The sequence below is a fragment of the Lycium barbarum genome, chromosome 3, assembly GCF_019175385.1.
Source record: "Lycium barbarum isolate Lr01 chromosome 3, ASM1917538v2, whole genome shotgun sequence".
NCBI classification, from domain to species: domain Eukaryota; kingdom Viridiplantae; phylum Streptophyta; class Magnoliopsida; order Solanales; family Solanaceae; genus Lycium; species Lycium barbarum.
In genome coordinates this window covers 139,855,034-139,879,851 of record NC_083339.1, presented here as the reverse complement: position 1 = coordinate 139,879,851, position 24,818 = coordinate 139,855,034, and the positions used below count along the sequence as shown (strand labels likewise).

At 35.4% G+C, this 24,818-nt stretch overlaps 3 protein-coding genes and 1 long non-coding RNA gene across 8 annotated transcripts; all 4 read right to left on the bottom strand.

Annotated features, from left to right (window-relative positions):
• Positions 1-389: 389 nt before the first annotated feature.
• LOC132632995 (uncharacterized) lies at positions 390-2,860 on the bottom strand. Its single transcript, XM_060349167.1, has 3 exons — positions 2,271-2,860; positions 1,462-1,634; positions 390-769 (listed from the first exon to the last, which is right to left on the bottom strand). Exons 1-3 carry the CDS (start codon positions 2,790-2,792, stop codon positions 601-603), a joined length of 864 nt encoding a protein of 287 aa, XP_060205150.1. The 5' UTR covers positions 2,793-2,860; the 3' UTR covers positions 390-600.
• A 3,630-nt stretch (positions 2,861-6,490) lies between these two features.
• LOC132632993 (uncharacterized) lies at positions 6,491-9,825 on the bottom strand. Its single transcript, XR_009579520.1, has 2 exons — positions 9,251-9,825; positions 6,491-7,034 (listed from the first exon to the last, which is right to left on the bottom strand). It is a non-coding gene; the product is annotated as an uncharacterized LOC132632993 (long non-coding RNA).
• A 3,561-nt stretch (positions 9,826-13,386) lies between these two features.
• LOC132634295 (EPIDERMAL PATTERNING FACTOR-like protein 8) lies at positions 13,387-14,534 on the bottom strand. The gene is made up of 2 exons (XM_060350566.1): positions 14,370-14,534; positions 13,387-13,753 (listed from the first exon to the last, which is right to left on the bottom strand). The coding sequence occupies exons 1-2, from the start codon at positions 14,458-14,460 to the stop codon at positions 13,545-13,547; spliced, it is 300 nt and encodes a 99-aa protein (XP_060206549.1). The 5' UTR covers positions 14,461-14,534; the 3' UTR covers positions 13,387-13,544.
• A 3,516-nt stretch (positions 14,535-18,050) lies between these two features.
• Positions 18,051-24,140, bottom strand: LOC132632991 (uncharacterized). Of its 5 annotated transcripts, none has more exons than XM_060349164.1 (5): positions 23,948-24,140; positions 21,819-21,878; positions 21,162-21,252; positions 18,490-18,556; positions 18,051-18,401 (listed from the first exon to the last, which is right to left on the bottom strand). In XM_060349164.1, exons 1-5 carry the CDS (start codon positions 23,958-23,960, stop codon positions 18,348-18,350), a joined length of 285 nt encoding a protein of 94 aa, XP_060205147.1. In that variant the 5' UTR covers positions 23,961-24,140; the 3' UTR covers positions 18,051-18,347. The 5 variants fall into 5 exon arrangements, with proteins under 5 accessions (XP_060205147.1, XP_060205145.1, XP_060205144.1 ...); XM_060349162.1 differs by having other exon boundaries at positions 18,060-18,401; positions 21,819-21,965; positions 23,948-24,137; XM_060349161.1 differs by having other exon boundaries at positions 18,064-18,401; positions 21,717-21,878; positions 23,948-24,132.
• Positions 24,141-24,818: the final 678 nt, after the last annotated feature.

The following is a 24,818-nucleotide window of genomic DNA, read 5'->3' as shown; positions in this document are numbered from 1 at the left end:
AACGAAGAGAGTAGATTTGATTGGTTGACCAGAGTGCTTCTACTTTGTCGAAAGAGTTTACAATTTTGGAGCGAAGAAAGTGCTAGTGTTGTTCGTTTTAGGTTAACCAAACATAGACAGGTTCAAATTAAATATTCAACCCGAAAAGATGGAGGGGAGATGTGAGTTACTCGGTACCTCTACTGGTGAGCGGTAGCAAGTTCCTGATGAAATAGTTAAAGTGCATGTAAATTAGCCCAAACCCCACCTTCATCAAAAAAAGTTCTGGCGAGGAGTTGGATTCCCTATGTACACAAGTGAACACTTGAAACCTGTGTATTCTGTAAAATGGAGAGAACTTATTATACTACAAAACAACTAGCTTCATGCTTTATTTGAGGGCAACGAAGTGTACAAATGATATTACTCGGTTATCAGACATCACAAAATTACAATTAGTTAAGACCTCTAGTTTTATTAGTACTTGTGAAAGAGACAGAAGGAAAACTCTTCATAGTCGAGAGCAATCTATTTCTTAGCTACTTATACGCTAGTAGTACATATTAGTTATCTAAATTATGTGCTTAGGAGTCTGATTAACATCGGAAGAGACCGTTGAAACTAAGAAGCAGCAGTCAAGGGAGGTCGATGAGACGATGCACCAAAGAAGTTCTGGGTTTGTGCTGAATTCCCATTTCGAATACTATATTGCCTACTTAGATCTTCTTCCTCATTCTCGTCCTCTTCTTCAGCATCCCACAGGAATCGAGCGTATGATGCCAATACATAGCTGCAATAACAACATAGCACCCATTCGTCACGCTAAAAGACAAATAAAGCAAGCCACCACAAGCTTAACAGGGTCAACTTGTTGAAGTATGTCACCACCTCATTTAAAAGCTTAAGCTATTAGAGAAATGACACTTTTATTTATTGAATTATATCTTTAACACACCCCCTCACTTGTGGCTTTGTTATTTTTCATGAGCCAAACACGTGGAATTCGGTTTAATGAGGGGCGGGGGTGAGACTCGAACATAGTAGCTGTTGCTGGCTTTGATACCACGTTGATTAAACCGAAGATCCATTTCTTTAATATGGTATCAAAGCAGGCTGAAGTCCTGCATCGAATCTCACCGCCACTCATAATGAAAAAAAAAATCACACGTTTGATCATGAAAAAAAGAACCAGCCCCGCACATGAAAAGGCGCGTTGAAAATATAATTAAGTAAGTAAAAGTGTCCGTTTCAAACGGTCACACAATTGGGTGATGGTGCGGGCAATGGACCACCAAGATTTTTTCAAGAAAGTGGGCAAACAGCACAAAATAAGTGGTCCATCTAGTAGAGCCATTCAGGCTGGAAACATTTGAAGGTTCCATCAATCATTAACGTGATACCAATGCCCAGAAAGTGACAACTAGAATCTTATTCCACAAAAGATTTCAAATCTTAAAAAGGGGATGCAGAGCATATATATACCAGTCATCAGGGTCAGATTTCACGGCTTGATCAAAGTAAGTGTGCGCACGAGCTGCGTCTTTTTGAGTTTGCCATATCAGATCAGCGTAAAGTGACAACGCATTACCATCATTTGGATTTGCTAATATTGCTCTTCCACAGTACTCCTCAGCCTTCCCTAAATCACCTTTAACCTATTTACACCGATAATTGGAATCCCACGGGTCAATAAATCATAGTAGTAGTAATAAATGACGTAATTAAAAGGGTAACCCGGTACACAAAGCATCCCGCGTTAGCAGGGTCTGTAAAAGGAACGCACCCCAAAAGGATGTGATGTAGACAGCCTTCCAAGATGCTTTGTGCAATTAGTTAGAGGTGGATGGAGCTTTAGCGGTACATGTTATTCTGAAAGCGATATATACTACTCCAATAGATACTTCCTCCATCCCAAAATACTTGTCACGTTCCAGATCTCGAGAGTCAAACTATTAAACTTTGATCAACAATTTAAGATGTATTTATCGTATTGATATAAGAAGAATTACAACATACATTACTACTATTAGTTTAGTTTTTGAATATCCTAATTTTTAATTTTTAATATATTGAATTAGCTCCGAAAATTAGTCAAATTCACTCTCGAGAACTGAAAGGTGACAACTCTTTTGGGATGCAGGATATATATATATATATGAAATATCACAATTTTGAACGCATAATTTCAAATGTATAGTGAATGCTGAGATCTTCAAAGGTGGAACCCATCAAGTCGTACAAATTCTGAATCCGCAGTTATTACATTAACAAAGGCAATGAAAATCACATACCTCTTTCAAGAATCTGGCATAATTGGCCAAAAGCAGCCCATTCCCTGGATTAGCTTCAATCATTTTCTGGTAATAAGCATCAGTACTATCATGCCCATGCCAACTATTCGAATCCTGAGAATCCGACCCATCTCCACCATGCGACCCACCACCACCGCCAACTCCACCAACACCACCCCCCACCAAAGTAGACTGCAACACCCTCCCTTTTTCCTCCACAGCAGCCTCAGCCTTTCCCAAACCTGAATTTGATAACAATCTCCTAACCTCAGTCGAACCCAACCCCACTTCTTTCTCTTTTAATTTCGTTAGCTTCGGTGTTTTTACCTCTCTCTTTTTAGTGGGAGATGTTTTTTTAGTTGGAGATTCATCATGACCAAATGACGTGGACATTGATGCAGATCGAGTGCGAATTAGTTGTTGGGTTTGTATGGGTAGTAAGTGGTCGGATTCGGGTGATGATCCACATGAGTTTGGTTTCCATGAATTGAGTAAAGGGCTTGATGAACTTCTCAATAACATCTTTTTTTGTGTAAGATTGATCGAGTCACCTCTGCACCCTCCGTTGGAGGAGAGAGTGGAAAGTGGTTGGCTTAATTGAAAGGTTTTATAGACGACCGAAAAGATTGCTGATGGGTATAAATTAGAGCCGTTGATTGGCCAATTACTCCGCTAAACGACAAAAGTCAGTCATATAGATCTGCACGTTGAACATGATATTTAAGTGCGACGACGACGTATTGCTTAGCTCCCGATGCCCCAGATTTACCACACTGCTGTGGGCTACCGAATTGGGCCTGCATATGGTTCCACGATCACTTGATTTAGCATGGATGGTCAGTTGAATCCTATTAATATTGGCCAATTTGCACGAATGTCCCTATCTTGGGTGGATGCTCTTTAAATTTTGGCCCTCAAATCGCTTCTCTTTAATTTTTGTATTTCGGCACTTTAAATAACAAAAAATTGAGATATTATTCCTGATATCAAAAAAAAAAAACAAAGAAAAAAGAAATTCGGTCTGCCCTTATCTATGACCTAATTTCGCATGGCAAAATTTCTACCTTTTCGGGCAAAGTTACATAGAAACTTTGCCTTGTCTAGCATAAGTTCTGTAGGAATTAAGTTACCCGGCATAATTTCATTTCTACAGAACTTATGCCGAACAAGGTGAAATTTCTATAAATTTATGTGAGCGAATTAGTTACTAAAGAACTTATGCCCTTCATTTCTATTGAACCTATGGCGAACTAGGCAAAATTTCGATTTAAATTTTCCTGAATTGCAATTTTTTTCCCGACTCTGCTGGGGATGATTTCGTAGACTAGCAAATAAGGGTACTTTGGCTCACAAGTTTTCATTAAATGATAAGCAGGGACAAAAAGTAAAGACCAACTATTTGAAAGGGGGGGGGGGGGGGGGGGGGAATTAAAGACCAGTCCATATGAAGGCCAGTCCGCGCAAAAAATTGTTTCCCTTCAAATAGGCTGGTCTTTAGTTTTTTCCCTTCAAATGGCCTGGTCTTTACTTATTGTCCTTAAAAATCAAACTTATGTCTAGCGAGGCATAAGTTGTTTAAGGGCGCAGATTACTTGATTATGTAAGAATTTGCCCTAATTGACGGTTTCCACTTATTAATAGTTAATCACAGTTTGAAATGTAATTGTGAACTGGCGAATATAACATCTGAAGAAACAAAATACTCCTAACTTAAACACGAAACAGCTTTGTAAAAATTTGTTGGAGTTTCAAATTACTTGAATGATTAATGGAGTTCAAATTTAGGAATGGTTCATGGAATCCAAACTTTCACAATCAAAGTATGATAAATTGATATATTTCAAACTTCATGGAGCTCGAATTCACAAATAAGTGCAAAAATTTGTCACGAGTATTAAATTTCATGAACGATTCATGAAGTGTGAAAAATTATTAGAGCTTCAAATTTCAAGAATGACTCATGGAGTTTAAACTTCACAATTGAAGTGTGAAAATTAATTGGAGTTTCAAAACTCCATGAACGACTCAAAGAGCTCAAAGTGGTAATTGTTCAAACTCCAGTGAAAATTTCCATAAGTTTTTTCGCGTTTTAACTTGAGGAATTTTTATCATCATTTTATTTCCACATTAAAAGTAGTTAAACACTTTTAATTATTTTGGAACACTTTCTAAAACTGAAGTAGGAAACGAAGAAAAGACTATTTGTCAATTTCTTTCCGTGATTTTAACTTATAAAGATGGTGTTCACTATTGAGAATTGACAGCCTAGAATGGCTATGACATAGCATATGCGATTGCTCCATCTTTATGTCACATAATCGGGCCGAATTATTTATAGAACCTTTCTAGAGACCTTTTGTGATATAAGAAATTGTAACTATATTAGATTACAATTTAAGTTCCAAAATTCTAATTTTTTTGCAACGTGACGAGAAAAACTTCCCTACGGCTATAAGTTGTGTTACCAGTTACTAAATGTTAACAACAACAAATCAAAAGGATGAAGACGAGATGATATTTTGGGACAGTGTGGCTCCACATTCACTAAATGATTGAAGCCTTGCAATAAAGGGAACTTGAAGTTAGCTCACAAGTCACGTAATTGCAAATTGACACAGATTATTTATACAGGTTGAAAACGACTAGAACAAGCAGTTCCTCCTCATTTCCTTCTAAGTTTCCACTTGACGGACGTCAAAACACTAAAAATCTATGAAATGTTATACAAGTGGAACAGTTCAAAGACTGAAGAGTCCCTCAATTATTCTACCCCAGATTCCATATGAATATAACTGGGAATTATCCTGGGGTTTTCCTCCTTTGATGGCACATCTAAATATCTAATGCATAATGCACGAATAACACAATACCAAATGCAGTCTAAGGAGGTCCCTGTTGCCCATGTACAATATAACAATTAACCAAACACGTTATAATGCAGACAATCAAATAGGTCTATCAAAATCATTAACGACCACATTAGGAATAGACTACTAGTTGGTTCGTTTATGTTTGCTAGCCAGTCATCAATAATGCAATGGAATACCAAATTAAGGTACGAGAAGGGGACCAGCTGCCCTGTCTTTAACTGCAAGAATATACCTACCCTCTCTTTCCTGGTACCAGAGGAAAATGGTCCTGCTTTTATTGCGACCTTCCATAACTACAAGTTTCCAGTTCCATTCACACCCCTATACGAACAGTTTAAACAAATATGCTCAAAAGTAGGTAGATTATGAATCCACGACCTAATACAGTACAAAGCACAACAAATGAACTTCCAATACTCTGCCATAGTTCCAACCCCATACCCTGAGGACTCCAGGCACATTTGAACTTTAAAACATGTATTGTGCTTAGTTCATCAAGTTATTCTTAAATTTCCGTTAACTTACAGAAGGAGAGACAACCAGAAAAGAGAAGAATATTTTACGATGCATAGAGTTAATTTTAATATTTCATTTATAATTACAGAGGTATGGAGATATTAAACAGCCATGATGAGAAGTATCAAAGCAACTATAGGACAGCTTCCATCCCCAGCCGTGTTTCTTGTTTCTCACGTTCAAACAGCAACATCTAGAACTTTGGTATTTATGATCTTATTAGCAACACTTATTTGAATGAGAGTACTAAACCACTTTACTCAAAAGCCAGGATGATGTGCAAGTCTTTTACGTTCAATCACCAGTACAGGGAGAGAAAAAATAGCTCCTGCGAGAAAAGAGAATACACACCACATTCACCAAGGAAAAGACACTAATAGTTGCTTCAGTTCATTAGATCTCAATTTCTCCAAATACCTCTTTGACAAGTAATACAATACGCTCTACCCTATGATATGTGGTACAAATCCACATTTCCCTTCATAAGGATTAAAGCCACTACGACGTGTTTTTCCAACCTAATTCCATGCAGATACGCTGAAAGAATTCATCTTTACTTACTTGATCAGCATCAAGATTTTGAGAAGGTAAGGAAAGAGAACAAAGCTTGCGAGCTTCAGATATTCAGATACATGAGTATTTGTTGAACTGATACTTTCAAAACTTCCTTAAGGGAACTACTTTAAAACACTATGTTAAGTCCAATAGCTCTGGTATTAGATAGCAAGAACATACTAAATTTAGGTTTCTTTTTCAACTCAAACCAACAAACACCACGAGAGAGAGAGAAGAGAACTTCGCTTTGCCTTACCAAAAAGCACTGTATTTCACAAGTTCTTATACGAGACAAGAAAAGGTATTCTTCTATTAGAGATGTAATTAAAGACGGAGTAGCTCATAAGTTCTTGAACAAGACAGGGAAATGTATTCTTTTACCCGTAATGAAAGAATATAAGGACCACTGCAACAGACTCTAATCCTGTATAATTGTACAAAACCCAAGAATCATAGCATGAATGAACTAATGCTAGCTGGGCTAACGAGGAGCTCTACACTACCTTAAAGTGAAGTAGACAGAAGAATCTCCACGTTTCAGTAACTCTAAATAACTTTAGACACTAAATTTCTCCTCTTTTTCCTTTTTCCCTTTTGCTCCCCCTGCTTTACACTATAGCGTAAGACAACATCAGGAGTTAATTGTAGATGACACCATAAAGAAACTTCTTACAATTTTATCTTCTAAATCGAGAACCCTTGTTCGGTCTGCCATCATTCTTCCCATCCCACACAGAATACCAGAAGAAAAGCGACATCCAGAATAACACAGCAAAAAAGATCCGCATGGTGTCTTGTGCTTTGGAGAAAGATGACATGATACCTGGTTAAGAAATTTAAACATTTATCAGGGATCCTTAACAATATGAGTACTGTCAGGTCATATGCTCAAGGAGAATGAGAGTTCAATTAGTTTGAGAAGAAAACTAAACAATGTCAAAGTTACTTACATGCTCAATCATCATACACTCTCAGATTATCAGTTAAGTCTAATGAATCTTGACCATCAGTATCTCATATAATCAGTAAATAAATACGAGGGGATCCTTTTAGTACAGAAATAGAGCACAAACCAGCTCCACCGTAGGGCTCAAAAACAACAGCACAGCAAAAAGCTATGCTAAACCATTAAATTAATAAAAGAATTAAATTTCAGGCAAAGCATGAATGTTAACTATTTTTTCTCTACGAAGAGCTAAGCCTTTCTTGTACTTCGATTATCTTATTTATTTGTGGTAGCTACTGCTTCTTTTTCTCAGACTGCTTTATCATGACTTTTTCGCTTTCGTTAGTTTCGTCTTCATATTGCTTTGAACTGTTTGTGCTTATCTGACCTTTTCTCGCCATGTTTTCTTTTGAGCCGAGGGTCTTTCGGAGACAGTCTCCCTATCTTCCGAGATAGGGGTAAGGTTTGTGTACACTTTACCCTCCCCAGGCCCCACATTGTGGGATTTCACTGGGTATGTTGTTGTTGTTGTTGAAATGCTAATCCTGATGAATTCTAGTCATTGGAAGATGTCATTAACAATGGATAAGATCGCTGCCTGACATCTTTACCTGGATGTAAAAATATTTGTTTCAGGTTATTAAGCAAGTGACACAAATCATTCATTGGATAATTACTCAACTTGATACGCTGTGAATGAAACATCATAACCATATGGTAGGGGTTGTTTGGCCTCTCAATGCCTTATCTCTTTTAATGATGGCAACTGATCATTTTATCCAGGTCATTTCATAAATAGTTAAAAGGATCCGAAATTAAAAGTGCACTGGTCATAATTTATTAATGACGGTACTGCTAAGCTCATTCCAATCATTAACCTCCAAGTTATGACATATTTTTTGTCTTTGTCAGCCATATTTTTCACTTTTCCCAGATGATTAGCCTCCAGATATTCATGTACCTTGCAGACTAAACATTTGGTTATCCATTTAGCAGATCGTTTGCTACACTGCATCCAGGAATGCAGTAGAGATATATTAAATGGGCATGGGCTGGTAATATATGGGTGGGGTTATTTGTCACCTAACACTTAGGATTAGGGGCACAGAAAGGAGTATAGGTGTGCTGCATACGGCAATCAGATGTACAAGGATTAATTTAGAAGACAAAGAACCAAAATAAGTAGTATATCCAATTCTACAAATAGCTAATGTTCTATTCCATAAGCATATCTCATACAATAGCAAAATATTCTATAATACTTATGCAATTATCTGTACAGAGTATGTATGTTTGTTTATGTGTACCCAACTGAAACCAAGAATCCCAAGCACCCTATGCTTCTCAGTTCATGGGCAGTCAACTTGCACCTTACATGAATTGATCAAATCTGGTATGTATCACAGAGCCACATCCAAGTTGTGTCAGTGCAGCAGGGTATTGAAGGATTCATGTAACTATACTACCCTAAGCCAAGGTGCATTACTCTTTCCAACAGCTTGTATCTTTTTAAATATGATGCAATAGAATATGTAGCAGCCCCAATCAGAATACACTTTTTTTAACTTGTCTAACCAAATCAGTTAAACCTGAAAGTAACTGGAGTATTATATATGATAAACTTTTCGAAGTGAAGAAAAGACGCGTACAACTTAATCAATGTAGAAGTCAAGCTGGTTTCATGAAGACATTGTGGTAAAATTGTCTTCTACGATATCTCAATTTCGTATAATTCTGACCTTGAAAGGACAAAAATATATCAAGCAAGAAGCATAATCTGCTTTTTCTTTCTTCCATAGGTGATTTAGAATTAGTTACATGTCAGTTATATCGCACAACTTCACAAGGAATTGGCATTAAATCAATCTAATTGCTACCAGATATAATATCTAAACAAAGATGGTTCCTATCCCCCAAACCATAAAAATATAGTTCATGATATGCATCATGTTTCGAACATGGTTATTCTTACTAAAAGATGCAAAGTACTAGCATCAAAGTCGAATTTAGCTTTTGATAGCGTCTAATATCTCAATCAATAAATAGGATAACAAAAATTTCAGCAGAAATAGAATAAAACGAGCTACGAATACCTGGAGACGATGACGAGTCTTCTTCGTTATTGGGTGGTTCGGTCTGCGGTGGGCCAGCACTGGTAGCCCGGCAGCGACCCGGTGACGTATTAGGATAAGAATAGGAGTGAGTTATTAAGCTTTGTAGATTTACCATATAATAAGAGAATCTAAGGTTAGAGGAGGGCCAACACCGGCGCGAGGGTGTTACACAATTAGCAGTACTGGAGGTGGAAAATTTTGGGGGTGAATGCTGAATGTTTTTGAGAGAGAGCAACGATTTCATTTTGCTCATTTTGTTACACCAATTTTCCAAGGGAAAGTCATTTTGATTAGCACACTCGGACTAATTTGCGACACGTCTTCTTAATTTTCCCGACTGCGACTGTTTTCATTTTTTGATTTCATCTCCTTTTATCTGTAACTAAGGTCTTTTCTTGGGACTCTTTTTCGCTTTGTTGTGTGTCGCTACAATTTGTTACGAAATGACATATCTTGATTTTGGAATATTTCTGCGCATGGTATTTCGAGACCTCTTGAATTTGATACCATATATTAGATGCACATGTAAACTATCTTTAGTATTAATTAATGTTTTAAATTTGATAATTTGATAGCTTTAACCTCATTAGATGTCTATGTGGCAAAGAAGTTGAATATATACTGGTTTTTAAGCGCACGATAAATGAAGAAAAATCAATTTGCAAATTTAATATTTTCCATCCGTTAATCATCACATATCCTCATAGGTTTACTTGTTTCAATTGTATATTTTTTGTTGCTTCTTCTTAATATAAATGCATATTTTACCCCAACTTTATATATATTTTTTTTAATTTCTCCTTTTGGAGCAATGGCTATTTCTTTCATTTGTGTATTTTATTTTTTACTAGATTTGTAAAAAAAAAAACGTGACTCGAACCCTGTTAACTTTAATCAAATTAAAAAACATTTTAGTCAAAATAATATAGAGTTTCAATTTTATTTTAGTTTCAGTTTCTGTAGATGCAATACCTATTTGTTCGAATAGTATATTTCTTTTTTCAAGTTAAATTTTTTAAAACTTAGCGAAAACTCCATTATTTTTAGCCAAAACAATAGAGTTTCAATTTTATGTTTGTCTTTAGATGCAATTTCTATATCATTCTAACTATATATTTCTTTTGGTTAGACTTCCATTGCTTTTATCTACTAAATAAAAAAAAATATAGTAGCAATCTGTCAAAAGCACGGAAGGCCATTCTTTCACGATATTCAATTGAGGGCTATAGCTGAGCCAAGATTTGAGGGAGCAAGACTAGATATTGGAAGGAAAAATCTACATCATTTTTTGCAGATTGAAAAGTTAAAATTAAACGAGAAAAACCACGCACTAAGCTCTGCCATTATATTTGAACGTAATTTCGATAAATGAAATGCACAGAATTAAGCAACAAGGATGAAAGTTTTTTCCTTTATTTGTTTAGGATAGGAACTAATTTTTGTTACACTCACATCGGATATGTCTAGACTGATGGGCACAATGCCGCGATACTTTGTTCCATTTTATTCTGATGCATGATTACTCCAGACCTATAAATAATACTAGACTGTATAAAGGAAGACCTCAGTTAGAGGGTTGTTTAAAGTCATGTATAATCTCTTTAGAAAGATTAATCACCGATTCGCAAAAAGATAACCTTGAAATAAAGAGGTGTCGAGCAACATAGTATCATATACCTTCACAAATAAGTCCTATTTTATACATCTGCAGACTTAAATGTAATAGCATTTCATTCATTTTCCTTTGCGGATGCTTAAATATACAATTACTTCCATACTTGTCTCTTATCAAATACAGTAACTTTTTTTAAGTAGAAAGCAGAAAAAAGACTTACTCTTAGAGAAGATTGATCGTTGCTAGAATTTGATCACCGGAATAACTGTTGAGTGTCTACGATGAATTCGACTCTGGGTGGTGTTCTCTATTTAATGATTTGTGAGAATGGAAGAATTGATGAGGAAAGAAGGGTTTAGAAATTAATATGGGTAAAGAATTTTTCTTTCTTAACGTGGGGGAACTGAAGAATACCTTTTGGAATTTGGCCTTTTTTTAGAGGAGGGATTTAATTACAAAGTGGGTGAGAGTGGGGATTAAACAATAAAAAAATATTGTAGCTAGATTCGAACTCTGGTCGCTCACTCGAGTGAAGAGTCAAAGGGGCGCGACGACCGGATGACTCAATCCGAAAAATATATTTGAGGAGTTCTTTTAAAATATATAATAGTTATTCAAGGAATATACACATAAATATACAGAGTTTTATTCCATAAGCATATCTAATACAATAGCAAAATATTCTAATACTTATGCAATTATGTACATATATAGAATGTATGTTTGTTTGTATGTACACAACTGAAACAAAAAGCCCAAGCACCCTATGCTTCTTAGTTCATGGGCAGTCAACTGCACCCTACATGGAATTGATCAAATCTGGTACATATAACAGAGCCACATCCAAGTTGTGTGAGTGCAGCAGGGGTATTGAAAGATTCATGTAACTATATTACCCTAAGCCAAAGTTCATCACTCTTTCCAACAGCTTCTATTTTCTTAGATATGAGGCAATAGAATATATAGCAGTCCCTAGTATATATGATAAAATTGGTAATAAATGAATAGCTCGAAAATTATCAAGCAAGAAGCATAATCTCCTTTTGTTCTTCATTAGGTGATTTAGAGTTGGTCAAAAGCCAGTTATTACGGATTTTTACAAAGAATTGGTAATAAATGAATCTAATTCCCAACCTTGTTTCTAACATAAAAATTCTTACTAACAGATACTAAGTACTAGCATCAAAGTCGAATTTAGCTTTTGATAGCGTCTAATATCTCAATCAATAAATAGGATAACAAAAAGTTCAACAGAAATAGAATAAAATGAGCTACGAATACCTGGAGACGATGACGGGTCTTCTTCGTTATTGGGTGGTTCAGGCGAAGGTGGGCCAGCTCTGGTAGCCCGGCAGCGACCGGATGTCGTATTAAGATAAGTGTATACGGTAAAAACCGGAGTCAAGGTTCTCAACCCAACGCCCAAAGATTCGGAGTAAGAACGAAAGGCAATAGGTCAGGATGAGTTTGGATAATCGGATAGGAGTTTGTCGGATAGGAGTAAGAACTCTGGCTTAAGGTAGAGTTTGTCATATGCCTGAAGGCAGAACTCTGCCTTAAGTAGAATTTGCAATCAAACTCTACCTGATCAGGCACACTTTGACAGGTAGAGTTTGACTGTAAATTCTACTTGAGGCAAAGTGTCAACTCTGCCCGAAGGGAGAGTTTTGCAGCTAGACTTTGTAGGCAAAAATTTGCCTTGCGAATCCAAACTCTACCTTGCGGATTTTTTAAAAATTTTGACTGAGCGAGAGTTTGAATCAGGGACCAAGAGGTTTTTTGCGAAGGGCAAAAATTAAAGACCAATCCGAATAAGGTCAATCGTGCAAATTGCCTAGCTAGTACTCCTTCCGTTTCAATTTGATGGTCCCACCTTTTTTTTAGTCTGTTTAAAAAATGATATATTAAAAAAAAAAACTCTTCAATTCTAACTTTCCACATGACATAATTAAGACCACAAGATTAAAGAACACTTTAAAAAATTCAATATATCTTTAGTTTAAGATTACAAAATTAGAAATATTCTCTACTTTCTTAAATTCCGTATCAAATCAAAACAAAACAAACAAATTAAAACATGTCGAGGGACGAAGTTGGCCGCACTACGAATTAGTCCCTTCGAATAAAAAAGAGTGTTCACTTAGCCAAGAAGTTAATATTTTTTTAAGAGATTAAAAAGAGGATTCACTCAGCTAAAGAGTTAATATTTTTTTAAGAAATGTATAAATAACTGAAGGAACACTCCTTTTTATGCTGAGGGAGTATCATACATTATCACTGCATGGGGAAAAGACAAAACGTACTGCCACGTCGAATCGTTTTATATTCGCTATCGAATTGTCCTTTCTTCAAAAATCTAGAAAGTAGAGAAAAATATATATGCGCGCACACAAAAAATTAGAAAGAACAAAGAAAACAAAGGAAATACTCGTAACACATAAATTACGAAGTGAATAAAACAAAACAAGATCAAAGAACAGGGAGAAGAAGCAGATGCTATCAAGTACTCTTGGCCTCACTCAAGTACTTAATTAAGCATGCATATATAGCATCCATTACAAAAACAGCAGTTCCCTGATGATGCATAGATATACACTTGTACTACTAATTAATTTTTCTCCTTATAAGGCTAAGCTACTGAAATTGGATAGTGGAGGATCAAGGTTGAAAGATCTGATCTCTGCATCTGCATTTCCAAGAAAGGAGGTAATAGGTATCATCTTGTCTTTTAGATGGATCTGTATTATTAGGGCCCTTGTTCTTCAGGCTGGGTGAAATGACTAGAGTTGCCTTGCATGGTTGGCAAGTCATGCACTTGTTTACACACCCTGGTGGTCTTGACCCTATCATCTTCCTAGCCATACTCACTGTATACAACAATTTCATATGTATTACTCATCAGTAACAGATCTAGTCAGGAGTTTAGATAAGTGTATTCAAGAAATGTAAACATGTCACACCTATGATATAAACTAGGGATTCATTAGTTTTTTTTTTTATATATATAATTGTATATATACCTAAATTGTTTTATCTTTTTTGCACAGTACAAGTTATTTATGATAGGGGATTCAATTGAATTCTCCTCCACCAAAGGTAGCTCCGCCGCTTATACTCATTGATGACTACTACAGAAACTAAAATAGTTAAATTGTAGTAATACATTACTTAGCCTTTTTCTCTTGAATTAAAACAAGAGTCCACTTACCAAATTAAGAAAGAATTAACCTTGTTTTTTCATATTTGTCCCTATTAAGTGTTATATGATCAAATCTCAATGCCTATTTAATTAGGGGTAGTTTAGTCAAATTATTTATTTTTGTCTAGGAGTTAGTATTTTCTTAAGAGATGTGTAAATGGCTAAGTGGTCTTTTTTTTTTTTTTTTCATCCGGAAGGAGTATCTCTTATGCATTTAGCCTACAAAAGAAACAAGAAACGACTTTTACCATATAAGTAGAGAAGAAGATAAGAGAGTAGTTCACCTGATTGGGAAGGAAGAAATGCTAGAGACAATAAAAGAGCCAATGTAAATCCAAGTTTCAGACAAAGTGAGCAGTTCCTTGATAGAGCCATAGGTTAATAACTTGATGACTCTCTCCTGTCTTTCAGTTATAGCAGCAAACTAATGAAGTTTGTGACTCGGAAGATCGGACTTTAATTTCTTTCTACTTTAGATGGATATATATAGCAATACATGGGATGATGAAAGGGTGGTATTTATGGTGAGACAAGGTGGAGTACTGTTTCTGCAAGAAGGGACAATACTCTGATGCCCAAAAGCTATTCACCAATCACTGGACAATTCACTTTGAAATTATAGTACACTGCTCTAATTTTCCGCATCTTTCTGGGAAATGTTGCACTTGGTATGACTATTTGAAGATCCTGCTTACATCTAACTAACTGCTCCACTATATAAATGTCCATAAGCGTAGTTTTTGATTTCCCACCTGCTATCCAATGAATTAATTGGCTTCCGATTAATCCGAATTCATAAAGATCAGGGAAGCGTTTCTTAATCAAAAAAAAAAAAAAAATAGACGCAAAAATCCTTCGTAGTCCCATTTCATCGACATAGTTAGAAGGAATGTTGTAAACGCAGAAATGAAAGACGAATGCGTCGGAGGTTAGTTGAAGATGATGTTACACGGCGTTCAGAACCAGTCTTGAGAATCCAAAACCTACGTAGAATGATCTTATCCATTAATTTCACCACAATCCTTGATGGTATAATGATAAATGATAGTTTCACCTTTCAGAGACAAATAGGATAAACATAAAAAATACTTAGCTTAGTCCCAATTTAAGTAATGTCTTTTAAATTTTATCACATTCATTGAAAAAAAATAAAGGTACGGTTTACCAGATTAACCATATTTATTTCTTATTTTTCTTTGACTATTTAATGCTACTTTTGGAACATGGGTAGTACTAATTACTTTTGACCTCTTTAATTATAAGGGTAAAATTGAAGGTAAAATACTTAATTACATGTCTTAATTTTTCAAAGCGACGTTGTTTTGGGACATTTTTGGGGGCTAAAACTTAAAATGAGACGGGAGGCGTACTAATTAACTATGAAAACTGATGCTAATTGAACTTTTGTGTATAGCAAATAGGAGGATACGTTCTCCAGACCTCGTAACTTAATCCTGTCTATTCAAAGGGGTAGATTTTAACGACTTCCTAGGATTTTGAAATGCTTCTTTACTAGCACATCACATTTCGAGATTTCACCCACACAAAATTAAACAACTTTTTAGTGCATAATTTTACGATATGGGTCACCAATCTTTGACTAGACTGTTTAGTACTAGAGGAGTTGCACTTTTAAATTTTTAAAAATAGTACTCTCTCCGTTTCATTTCAAGTGTCTTAATTTCTTTTTTTGAAGTGTATCTTTTTATATTTAGTAAGTTGATAATTGACACATCTAACATGATAAGTTTAAAACCACAAGATTCAAAGAACATTTTAGTATATTACATACATTTTTAGTTTATGACAACAAGATTCAAAAATCTCTTTTTCTTTCTTAAATTTTGTGCTCAGTCAAACTAAGACACCTAACTTGGAACGGAGGGAGTAATAAACAACTCAATTGTTGACTCCCATTTCTTGTCCATTTTAGTTTTTTACACTAGCAATGTGAGTCTCATTCCAAAATAATTAAATTTTTGAGACTTTTTCTTTGGTCCAAAATAAGTTAATTGTTTAAAGTCTAAGAGGTTATTAATTAAATTTTTCTAAAGTTACCTTTTTTTAATAGTTTTTCCAAATCTCAATACTCACTATTTCAATCTTTAAGAAAAGTTTGTGCAAAGACATAGGGTTATTTAGTCAAATGACTATTTAATTAATGCCATTAGATAGATTTCTTAAGAGAGAGTGTGTCACACTCCAAAAATTCAATTATATCGAAATGGAGGGGTAGTATTATAGCATGTTATTTAATTAGTTGTCATCTTTATGACGTTACATTTACGTGCATTGTCAATTAATGCTTAATATAGAGATTACTTATAAGTATATTTGATATGTAAATATTTTTATATTATCCTGCATATAACTTAAATTATACTACTAGCTTTTAACATGTGACCTTGGAATTCAGCATTAGTACTCTACATTTGTTTCTTAGAAAAATTTACATGTCTACGTAAGTCGTAAATACCTCCTTTGTCTTGGATAAATGTGAAAAGTTGGCCAGGTTTAAGGGCTTTACTTTTAGGTGCCGTTTGGCCATAAAAATTATTCATTTTTTTTCACTTTTTTTCTGAATCAACGTTTGGCCATAAAAATTCTGAATATAACTTTAATACCAAAAACTTAAAAAAATTTGTTTGTCAAAAAAAATTCACTTTTTTATAACTACATTTCACCAAAAATTACAATTTCAAAAACTATGACCAAACACAAATCCAACTCTAACTCCAAATCTAAATTGTTTTTTTTTTTTTTTTTTTAATATTTATGAACAAACTGGGCCTTAGTATCGTTATACTATAAGCAGTAACTGTTTCACATACAAGACTATACGACAGGCTAAAGGACAATTATTACTTGCCTTTCTCTGGGAAAGGTCGTGTCGTTTCACACCATGAAAGATATTCCAAATGATACTTCACTGTTAAATCTTGATTTATACCGGTTGATTACGATGTACAATTCCACCTTTTTTTTTAAAATGATCAAGAAATCAGGTAGTAAAAGCAGCATTTTGGCTCGAATTTGAAGAATTAAAATTACTTTAAAATGCTTGAAAAAGTTATATCATCGGTTCAAACCCCTTTTTTTTGTACATAATTTTTCCAATTTTTTTTTTTTTGAAAAAGTATTCGGATATTATTTCAAGTTTATCAAATTAACTCATTATTTCAATTTCAAACTTAAAATACAGAATTTGCAGTTGTAAAATCAGGTTTTAATGTATTTACTTTCCCTCAGAAAACTTCAACTATATTTGCATATCCAAACACAACTTCAATTTTCAAATATCAACCAATTCATATCCAAATGACTACTTAATCTTTCCTGTAAGTAATAATGGCATACAAGTTTTAGTACTTAACCGCTTTGTTTCAGCTCGTATAGGCTCTATGAATAGTTTGGTTTCCAGTCGATAAGACATTACATAGCTAGATCTCTTAAACTAACCGCAACTGAACATTGAATACAAGGTCAGGACGTTCTTCTTATTAGTCTCTTTGGTCATTCAATTTCTTTCTCGGTTGAAGCTACAACCACCCACTGAAACAGAAAGTGTTTTTCCAAATTTGAGAGAATATAGTACTCCAACTCTCATACATTACAAGTATACATTTCTCCCCTCATATCACCTTTGTTCTTAATCGTTTTTTGTCCAGAGTAGTACACCGCATCTTTAAAAGATGTATTCGAGAACGTAATCTAACTAGGACTATCTTTATTGAGTCTGAACGGCGAAAATGAAAATAGATAGCAAGATTGACTATTAACAAAAGTTTGCAAACTAGTAACGTGGTTCAAGTTCTCCGGGGCTAGCAAAATCAATAACGCATTCACAAGACCTGAGGACCAGAAACATACTGAGAAAATACCGATTACTCCATTTGCCTAACTGATTTAGTATAATTAAAGGTGATAGTTCCATGTGTTACTATATTAAGTATTAAATGCCTCTTTAATTATTGTGTTTAATAAAGAGTCCACTCAGAGGTGGAAGCCAGCTGGAGAATCTTCAAGATAGTACGGGTTTTGGACATAAGCCACACATTAAATTCAGTTGAGGTAAAAATGCTCCGAGAACAAAATGTTTCAATTTGCCCGAAGTAGGTTACATTTCATCTACAGAATCTCCATTAGTAACCTCCTACTTCCTAGTCACGAAGCAAATGGAATCTGCATCAGCCTATCTAAGTATCTGCCAATACTTGACCGTTCATCATTCATCCATAAAATAATCCCTTGCTTACAACATGTCAATCATACAGTCCTTCCAGCTCCCAAAAATCCATAAGGAAATCAACCATTTCCTGCCAGTTTTACATGAGCATTCATAGTGTCATTCAAACAGAAATATGAGAAGCATTGGCTTCTAAAAGCTCAATCACGCATACTTACAGCAAGCGGGATAGGCTTGGGCAATGGCTTGTTGCTCCCAAACAAACTATCATACGTAGCATTCCAACTGCAAAGCCAAAATTTCTTAGAGGAAGTACAGACAAAAATGATCCATTGACAATCATAGGCCCATAACAGAATATACGAGGAAGCTCAGTTCTCAGAATGTCTCGGTAGGAGCACATGAAAATAGGATTAAGAACAATAGGCTAATTTTATGTAATCATCTTAATGTCCCAATTATGCAAATCTCTTTTCCTCTTTTTGGATAAGGTAAGATATGTCCAAAATTCCAGTGGCAATTTTCTTTCAAACAAACGTTTGTTAGGGAAGGACAGTGGAAATGGACAACAATATTGGTGCACAAATTCGTGGCCACCAATAAAACAAGGTTCCTGATTATGCTTTCATCCCAGTGGTAAAGAGGATTACAGACCAGAAGGTTCTCCCCGCTGAAATATCAGCTAAATTTCTCTCTCCTTTGCATTCTTCATCCAATTATATTCATGATATTTCTCCCAATTCACCCATAGAGCACTAGTTCTAGCTATGCCAGCAGTAAGAACACAAAGATTGATCAATGGCTCATTCACTCTTGTTTATCATAATATAGAAATATTGGGAACAAAAAGAGCAGTTCCTGATGTGGCTCTTGAATTACATGTACTCCCCTGTCAAAGTTTTACGGCAAACTGTCAAAGTTTTACGGCAAACAGTCTTACACACATTGAGGTTAATATCTCCCCTGTCAAAGTTTTGCGATGGATGTGTGAGCACACCAGGCGAGATAGGATCAGGAATGAAGATATCCGAGATAAGGTGGGAGTGGCATCAGTGGAGGACAAGATGCGGGAAGCGCGGCTGAGATGGTTTGGGCATGTGAAGAGGAGAGACACTGATGCCCCAGTGCGGAGGTGTGAGAGGTTGGCTATGGATGGTTTCAGAAGAGGTAGAGGTAGGCCGAAGAAGTATTGGAGAGAGGTGCTTAGACAGGACATGGCGCAGTTTCAGCACATGACCTTAGATAGGAGGCTATGGAGGACTCAGATTAGGGTAGAAGGCTAGTAGGTAGTCCCACGTATCCCGTCGTACTAGTAGTCGCAGTTTTGATCTTCATTTTCTTGTCCTTTGATTCGTGCAACTCTATGTTGGTCCTTGTACCGCAATTATCGTATTTATCTGTGGTGGCTACTATTTCTTTTTCTCAGACTGCTTTATCATGGTCTTTTCGCTTTCGTTAGTTTCATTTTCTTATTGCTTTGAACTGTTTGTGCTTATCTGACTTTTTCTCATCATGTTTTCTCTTGAGCCGAGGGTCTTCCGAAAATAGCCTCTCTATCTTCCGAGATGGGTGTATGGTCTACGAACATTTTACCCTCCCCAGACCCCACACTGTGGGATTTCACTGGGTATGTTGTTGTTGTAGTAGTCGTCTTACACGCACAGAGATTAATATTTTGCCTTGAAACTTAAAGGTAAAAATCTCAATTGGAAATAAAACAGAAACAAATTACAACAATTATACTTTGTGTTTGTTAATGACTATAAATTTTTACTGACTGAAGTAAAAATGAGGCTGATTGATCTCAAAAAAAATAAAATTAACTGGGGATGATACCCTTTTAAGCAAAAGCTAGAAGGGTGGTGAGTATAATAAAACCTAAAACTTAGGTGTCATCAGAAAGATGATGACAACACAAATTACTTATCCAGTTCTTAAATCCAATTAGAGAGTAATCTAAACACACAAGAAACCCACCTACTACATTCCACGTTTTTCTTATTTTTCTTTAGGTATCAAGCTAAAATTAAATGGTCACTCTACATGGAAACATTTCAGCGTAGGTAAAATATGTGTTAGATGTGAGTCCTTCAGAGTGTGGCATGTTACATGCCCACATTGGATTTTGACGAGCTCTAAAAGTATTCTTTACACAGTTTCTGCAGAAAAATTAAGTAAGATATCAAACCGAAGATAGGTTTGATTTAAGAATATAAACTTCCCTCCTCCATGAACCACTTGCATATTTGAAATCATTTCTATATACACTAGTTGGCTGGCCAGTTGCTAAGATCTAATTTATTTGAAGAGAAATAGAACATATAGCAACATGCTCTACACTTCAGTGATTCAGAGTTATTCTATGCCTTCAAAAGCGATAAAGTTAAAGGCTGGATATGGGCAATTGCAAAATGTGAAGCATTATTTACTCTCTGGATCAATAATTTTGCGAAATCTTTGAATCTTTCCTCAATGGGCAACTTATATGACAAGACTATTTAGACCATAAGAAAAGAGATTAAGTTCAGCAAATTATAAAATAAAAACTAGTCTATATGCTGTCACGCCAGCAGTTTAGAACACCAAATGTGGAAGATCAAAAACTTCAGTACTTAAGACCATTAAATCACCGCCATTCAAAGCTTACACCTAGTCCAAGAGATTTGTTCAGATTCCAACCGTTGCATGCATGCTTATCACCTATATGCGATGCCTCTATATCTTTTTTTTTTCCGATAGGTATATGTTTTGCCTCTATATCAAATAGAAAAATGATTCCACAACTACATAATGCCTCATGTTTCCAGTAAGAAGCAAAAGACCTGCTATTGCTATGTCATTACAAGCCATTCATGTAAGGCAGTACAGGGATTTAAGACAGACATCTCACTTTAGTTTAGGTTCATGAAGCTGTTGTGGTTGGTTGACATGCTTCTTGTGTCCTATCCACTGCTGTCTGATTTGGTTCCAGAGGTGTAGTCCTGACAGAAAATGTGTACATATAATAATTGTTGAAATAGACCTTTAAAAGATGATGACAGGAAAGCAATTATGTTAGGAAAATGCCTAAAATAATGTGTTGAGTCTAAACAGAACTTATCAGAGATGGACCTATTATCTTTTATATCTCTCAATGGCGTGACAGAATTCAATTTGGAACATCAACATCACTATGGTTAAGCTATTTGGTATTTAAAGATGTCAGTAGTGATAAAGCGCCACCCCCCCCCCCCCCCCCCCCAACCAAACAAAAAAAAGATCAAGCCTGACAAATTTAACAGTTAGACCTAAGATCAAATATCATAAAATTGATTTACTTACATTTGTTACTTATATTAACCATTAGTATAAACTAGCAAGTATGTTTCCACAAAACACAAGGTACGTCTAACAACAAAGTTAACACAAGATAAAACGTGGACGCACAATGGAGAGTCAAATTTACCATGATTTCCAAATTCGGCAGGGTTGATTGGATTTGCAGTCACATGACCGTCATTCGTCGGGGTAGATCTACTAACTGATGAGTTAATGACTTGCGACTTACCTATGCTTTTGTCCATGCCACACGTGCTGGCTGTCCAAAAGTCCTCCAATATTTTGGTACCTGTAATTGATGTTTCTGATCTTTTCAGTGGCTCGTGAAGTGAGGAACTTAATTTTGGCTTATTATAGCATTCCAGCAACCACTGCTCTGTTATAAGTGATATTTGTCGTTAAATTCAACCAAAACACACACAAAAAAAAAAAAAAAAAGAAGGGAAAATATTGTCTTTACTGGAACAAAGTAAAAAATGAAGTAATATTATGAAAACAAATAGCCCAACAAATCAAGATTGCCTTTGACGTTGTTCATCACATTACATTTAGCAATGATCATAATGAGGTTCAACTTTCCGTAACATTAGACTTTGGCCTGCTACAATCGAAACCGTGCAGTGCTATCATTGACTGCTTCTAACTGGATCGGGACTTAGTACTATCAGATATTAAAGGCATGATAATACCAAACACTTGCATAAAAAGCCCCAGTCACTAGAGTATAGGATAGAGGACTGGGAACCAAGTGAAATAAAGAGATTGGTTCTCTCTTTTGGGAACCTGCTTGTCAGCCAACCTCCTTCTCCGGCAACTCTAAACTAATTATTTTAGATCATCAATCTCTCCAATCATTTTCCATGCCATCCCTGACATTATATTCTGATAAAAGACTTATCTCTTTCTTTCTTCAGCAAAGTCTCTTCTTTGCATTCCCTTTCTTCTATCAAACAGTTCTTGTACTTCAGAAGGTACTGGGAAAATCTGTCTCAGATGAACATTGATCAGCTATACTCGTACTTTGTCTTCCAAAATTTTAATTCTTATGGTAGATTAGCAGTATTGTATCAGTGAAAGGTAGAAAGAGGACCTTAGTGATAATCCCCAAAAGATGTTGGCTAGGATGAGATTGCTGATAAAAATATGGAATTAGTGGAGAAGGGTGTGTGTCGAATGGAGGTACTAGCTCAGAATCAGAAGAATGGAGTTACGCGCAGGTAGAAATAATCAAGAGCTGGACAAAGAACAATAATGAAATCCAAGAAAATAAAGTTGAAGATCATATGGAGCTAGTCATAAGAAAAGATCCATTAAATCAAGTGGTATTAAATACTTGCAGCACTGTCTGATAGGCCATTCTGGGGATATCTTACTGGCCGTAGTAAGGTGCAGAACTGGGTTGAGAAATCATGGAAGGTTCTGGTTTAGGTAAAAGTTAAAGAACTTAACAAAGTGTTCTTTTCATTTGAATTTCCATCAAGACAGGAGGCTCAAAGAATTAAAACGGGAAGCTGGGACTTCAAATTCGAAAGTTACACTTGGAATGGTGATCGCCGATAAGTATGTGTCACCGGAAAAAAAGGCACCCGAACCATGTTAGGATTAAACTCCTCGGTTTTCCAGCATACCTCATGTGGTCCAAAAATATTTTCAGATAGATACACGATAGACTTGGTTGATTGGTATAACTTGATGAAAAGACCAGTAATAAATCGCACATTCGATGGGCAATGGGCAGGAATGTGTGTTTGTGAAACAGAACTTCACTGCAAAATTTGACAGTCTCAATTATTTTCTACATCCATTCTTCCTTGCTATCTAAACTGAAGTATGTGTCTGTAGATATTGCATGCTTCAGTGCTCTACTAAGTTACTGAGAAGACCAATTAGCATATATGGAACTTCCACTTGGAAAAAGAATTAGTTCTTTTCAAATGAGGCATCCACTGGCAAAGCAAGAATTTCTGACTAGAACCACTCTTATCAACTCTTCAATTCTTTAATGAAGAAACTAAAGCATACAAAATCTGAAGTTTTTCTGAAAGCGAGCTTCTAGAATCCAGATATCAGAATTGTAAACAAATTAAATGATTCTTTTTATTTATTTATTATTATTTGGTTAATTATAAACAAAATAAGTGATTCTAGGTCAGCCATTCTAAGTAAACGAGTTTAAACACAATTTCTACAATCGATTCCTCGAAATAGCTTTCGCGTCAAATGCCTCACAGTAATTAAGGGCTCCAATTCGCCAAGATTGTGAAAAATCGGCAGACGTAGAGAAACCCTAATTGAGTGGAAAAAGCAGAAATCTAAAACCCGAAGTAATGAATTTATGATACGGAAGAAAATATTTACCACATGCACTCATTGGACGAATGGAACAACGTTAACACCGTCCAAATTCCAGGAAAGAAAATTCTCGTGGTGCTTTTTGATTCAACTTTAGACGGCTTTTTTCACGCTTCACCTGCCGGTTAAAAGTCTTCTTTTCGGACTCATTTTAACTTCCTTTTCTCGTTGACCCTGTTAGTTTTATTTATCTTTTCCCGCTCGCGCCTTATTTTTCCAACGCAAATATGAAGCACGAAGATATAAATCACGGAGGCGTTTGGACATGGTTTGAAATTATGTTTGGACATGTAATTTGAATTTTTTAAGTTGTATTTTTTTCTTACAAACATAAGAACCCCACAAGTTGTGAAAACTATCAAAATATTCTCAATTCTTATACAATCTTACCAAATGACCAAGTCATAGCTCATAACAAAATTAATACGATACTAGAAGACCTTTCTAAAAAATACAACATCAATTGATCAAACTTTAATTCAATAAAAAATAAAATTTAACATGAATAGTAATGTAACTACTCTTTAATATGATCCTCTCACATGGTAAACATAAATAACAGTTGGTAAATGGTTAGTGGGAGTAATTGTTAAATGGTTAGTGGGAGTAATTGTTAAAATATTTACCAACTTATGGTTTTTTTTTTACAAATTATAAATTTATGGATCAAGTTTTATATTTAAAAAAATTGAAACCCCAAATCAAGCCTTTTTGGATGATTTGGGATTTCAAACCATGGTTTGAAACCATGAGATGAAATGCATATCCAAACGCCTACTATGTCTTAGAATCAATATCTATATAATACAGTAATATAAAGCAAGGCACTAGGCCCGCTTACGTGGCACTCCCACAACACAGAATTCTCATTTATCTT

What these genes read in the sequence shown, in the direction of transcription:
- LOC132632995 (XM_060349167.1), bottom strand. Translation starts at nt 2,792, where the DNA reads ATGTTATTGAGAAGTTCATCAAGCCCTTTACTCAATTCATGGAAACCA. An exon ending in ATGCCAGATTCTTGAAAGAG is followed by an intron (nt 1,635 to 2,270) that starts GTATGTGATTTT and finishes CGGTGTAAATAG; the next exon opens with GTTAAAGGTGATTTAGGGAA. An exon ending in AAATCTGACCCTGATGACTG is followed by an intron (nt 770 to 1,461) that starts GTATATATATGC and finishes TTGTTATTGCAG; the next exon opens with CTATGTATTGGCATCATACG.
- LOC132632991 (XM_060349160.1), bottom strand. An exon ending in TGCCGAATTTGGAAATCATG is followed by an intron (nt 21,253 to 21,716) that starts GTAAATTTGACT and finishes ATTTTCTGTCAG; the next exon opens with GACTACACCTCTGGAACCAA. An exon ending in CCAAGCCTATCCCGCTTGCT is followed by an intron (nt 18,402 to 18,489) that starts GTAAGTATGCGT and finishes TAAAACTGGCAG; the next exon opens with GAAATGGTTGATTTCCTTAT.
- LOC132634295 (XM_060350566.1), bottom strand. Translation starts at nt 14,460, where the DNA reads ATGGCTCTATCAAGGAACTGCTCACTTTGTCTGAAACTTGGATTTACA. An exon ending in ATTTCTTCCTTCCCAATCAG is followed by an intron (nt 13,754 to 14,369) that starts GTGAACTACTCT and finishes TGTTGTATACAG; the next exon opens with TGAGTATGGCTAGGAAGATG.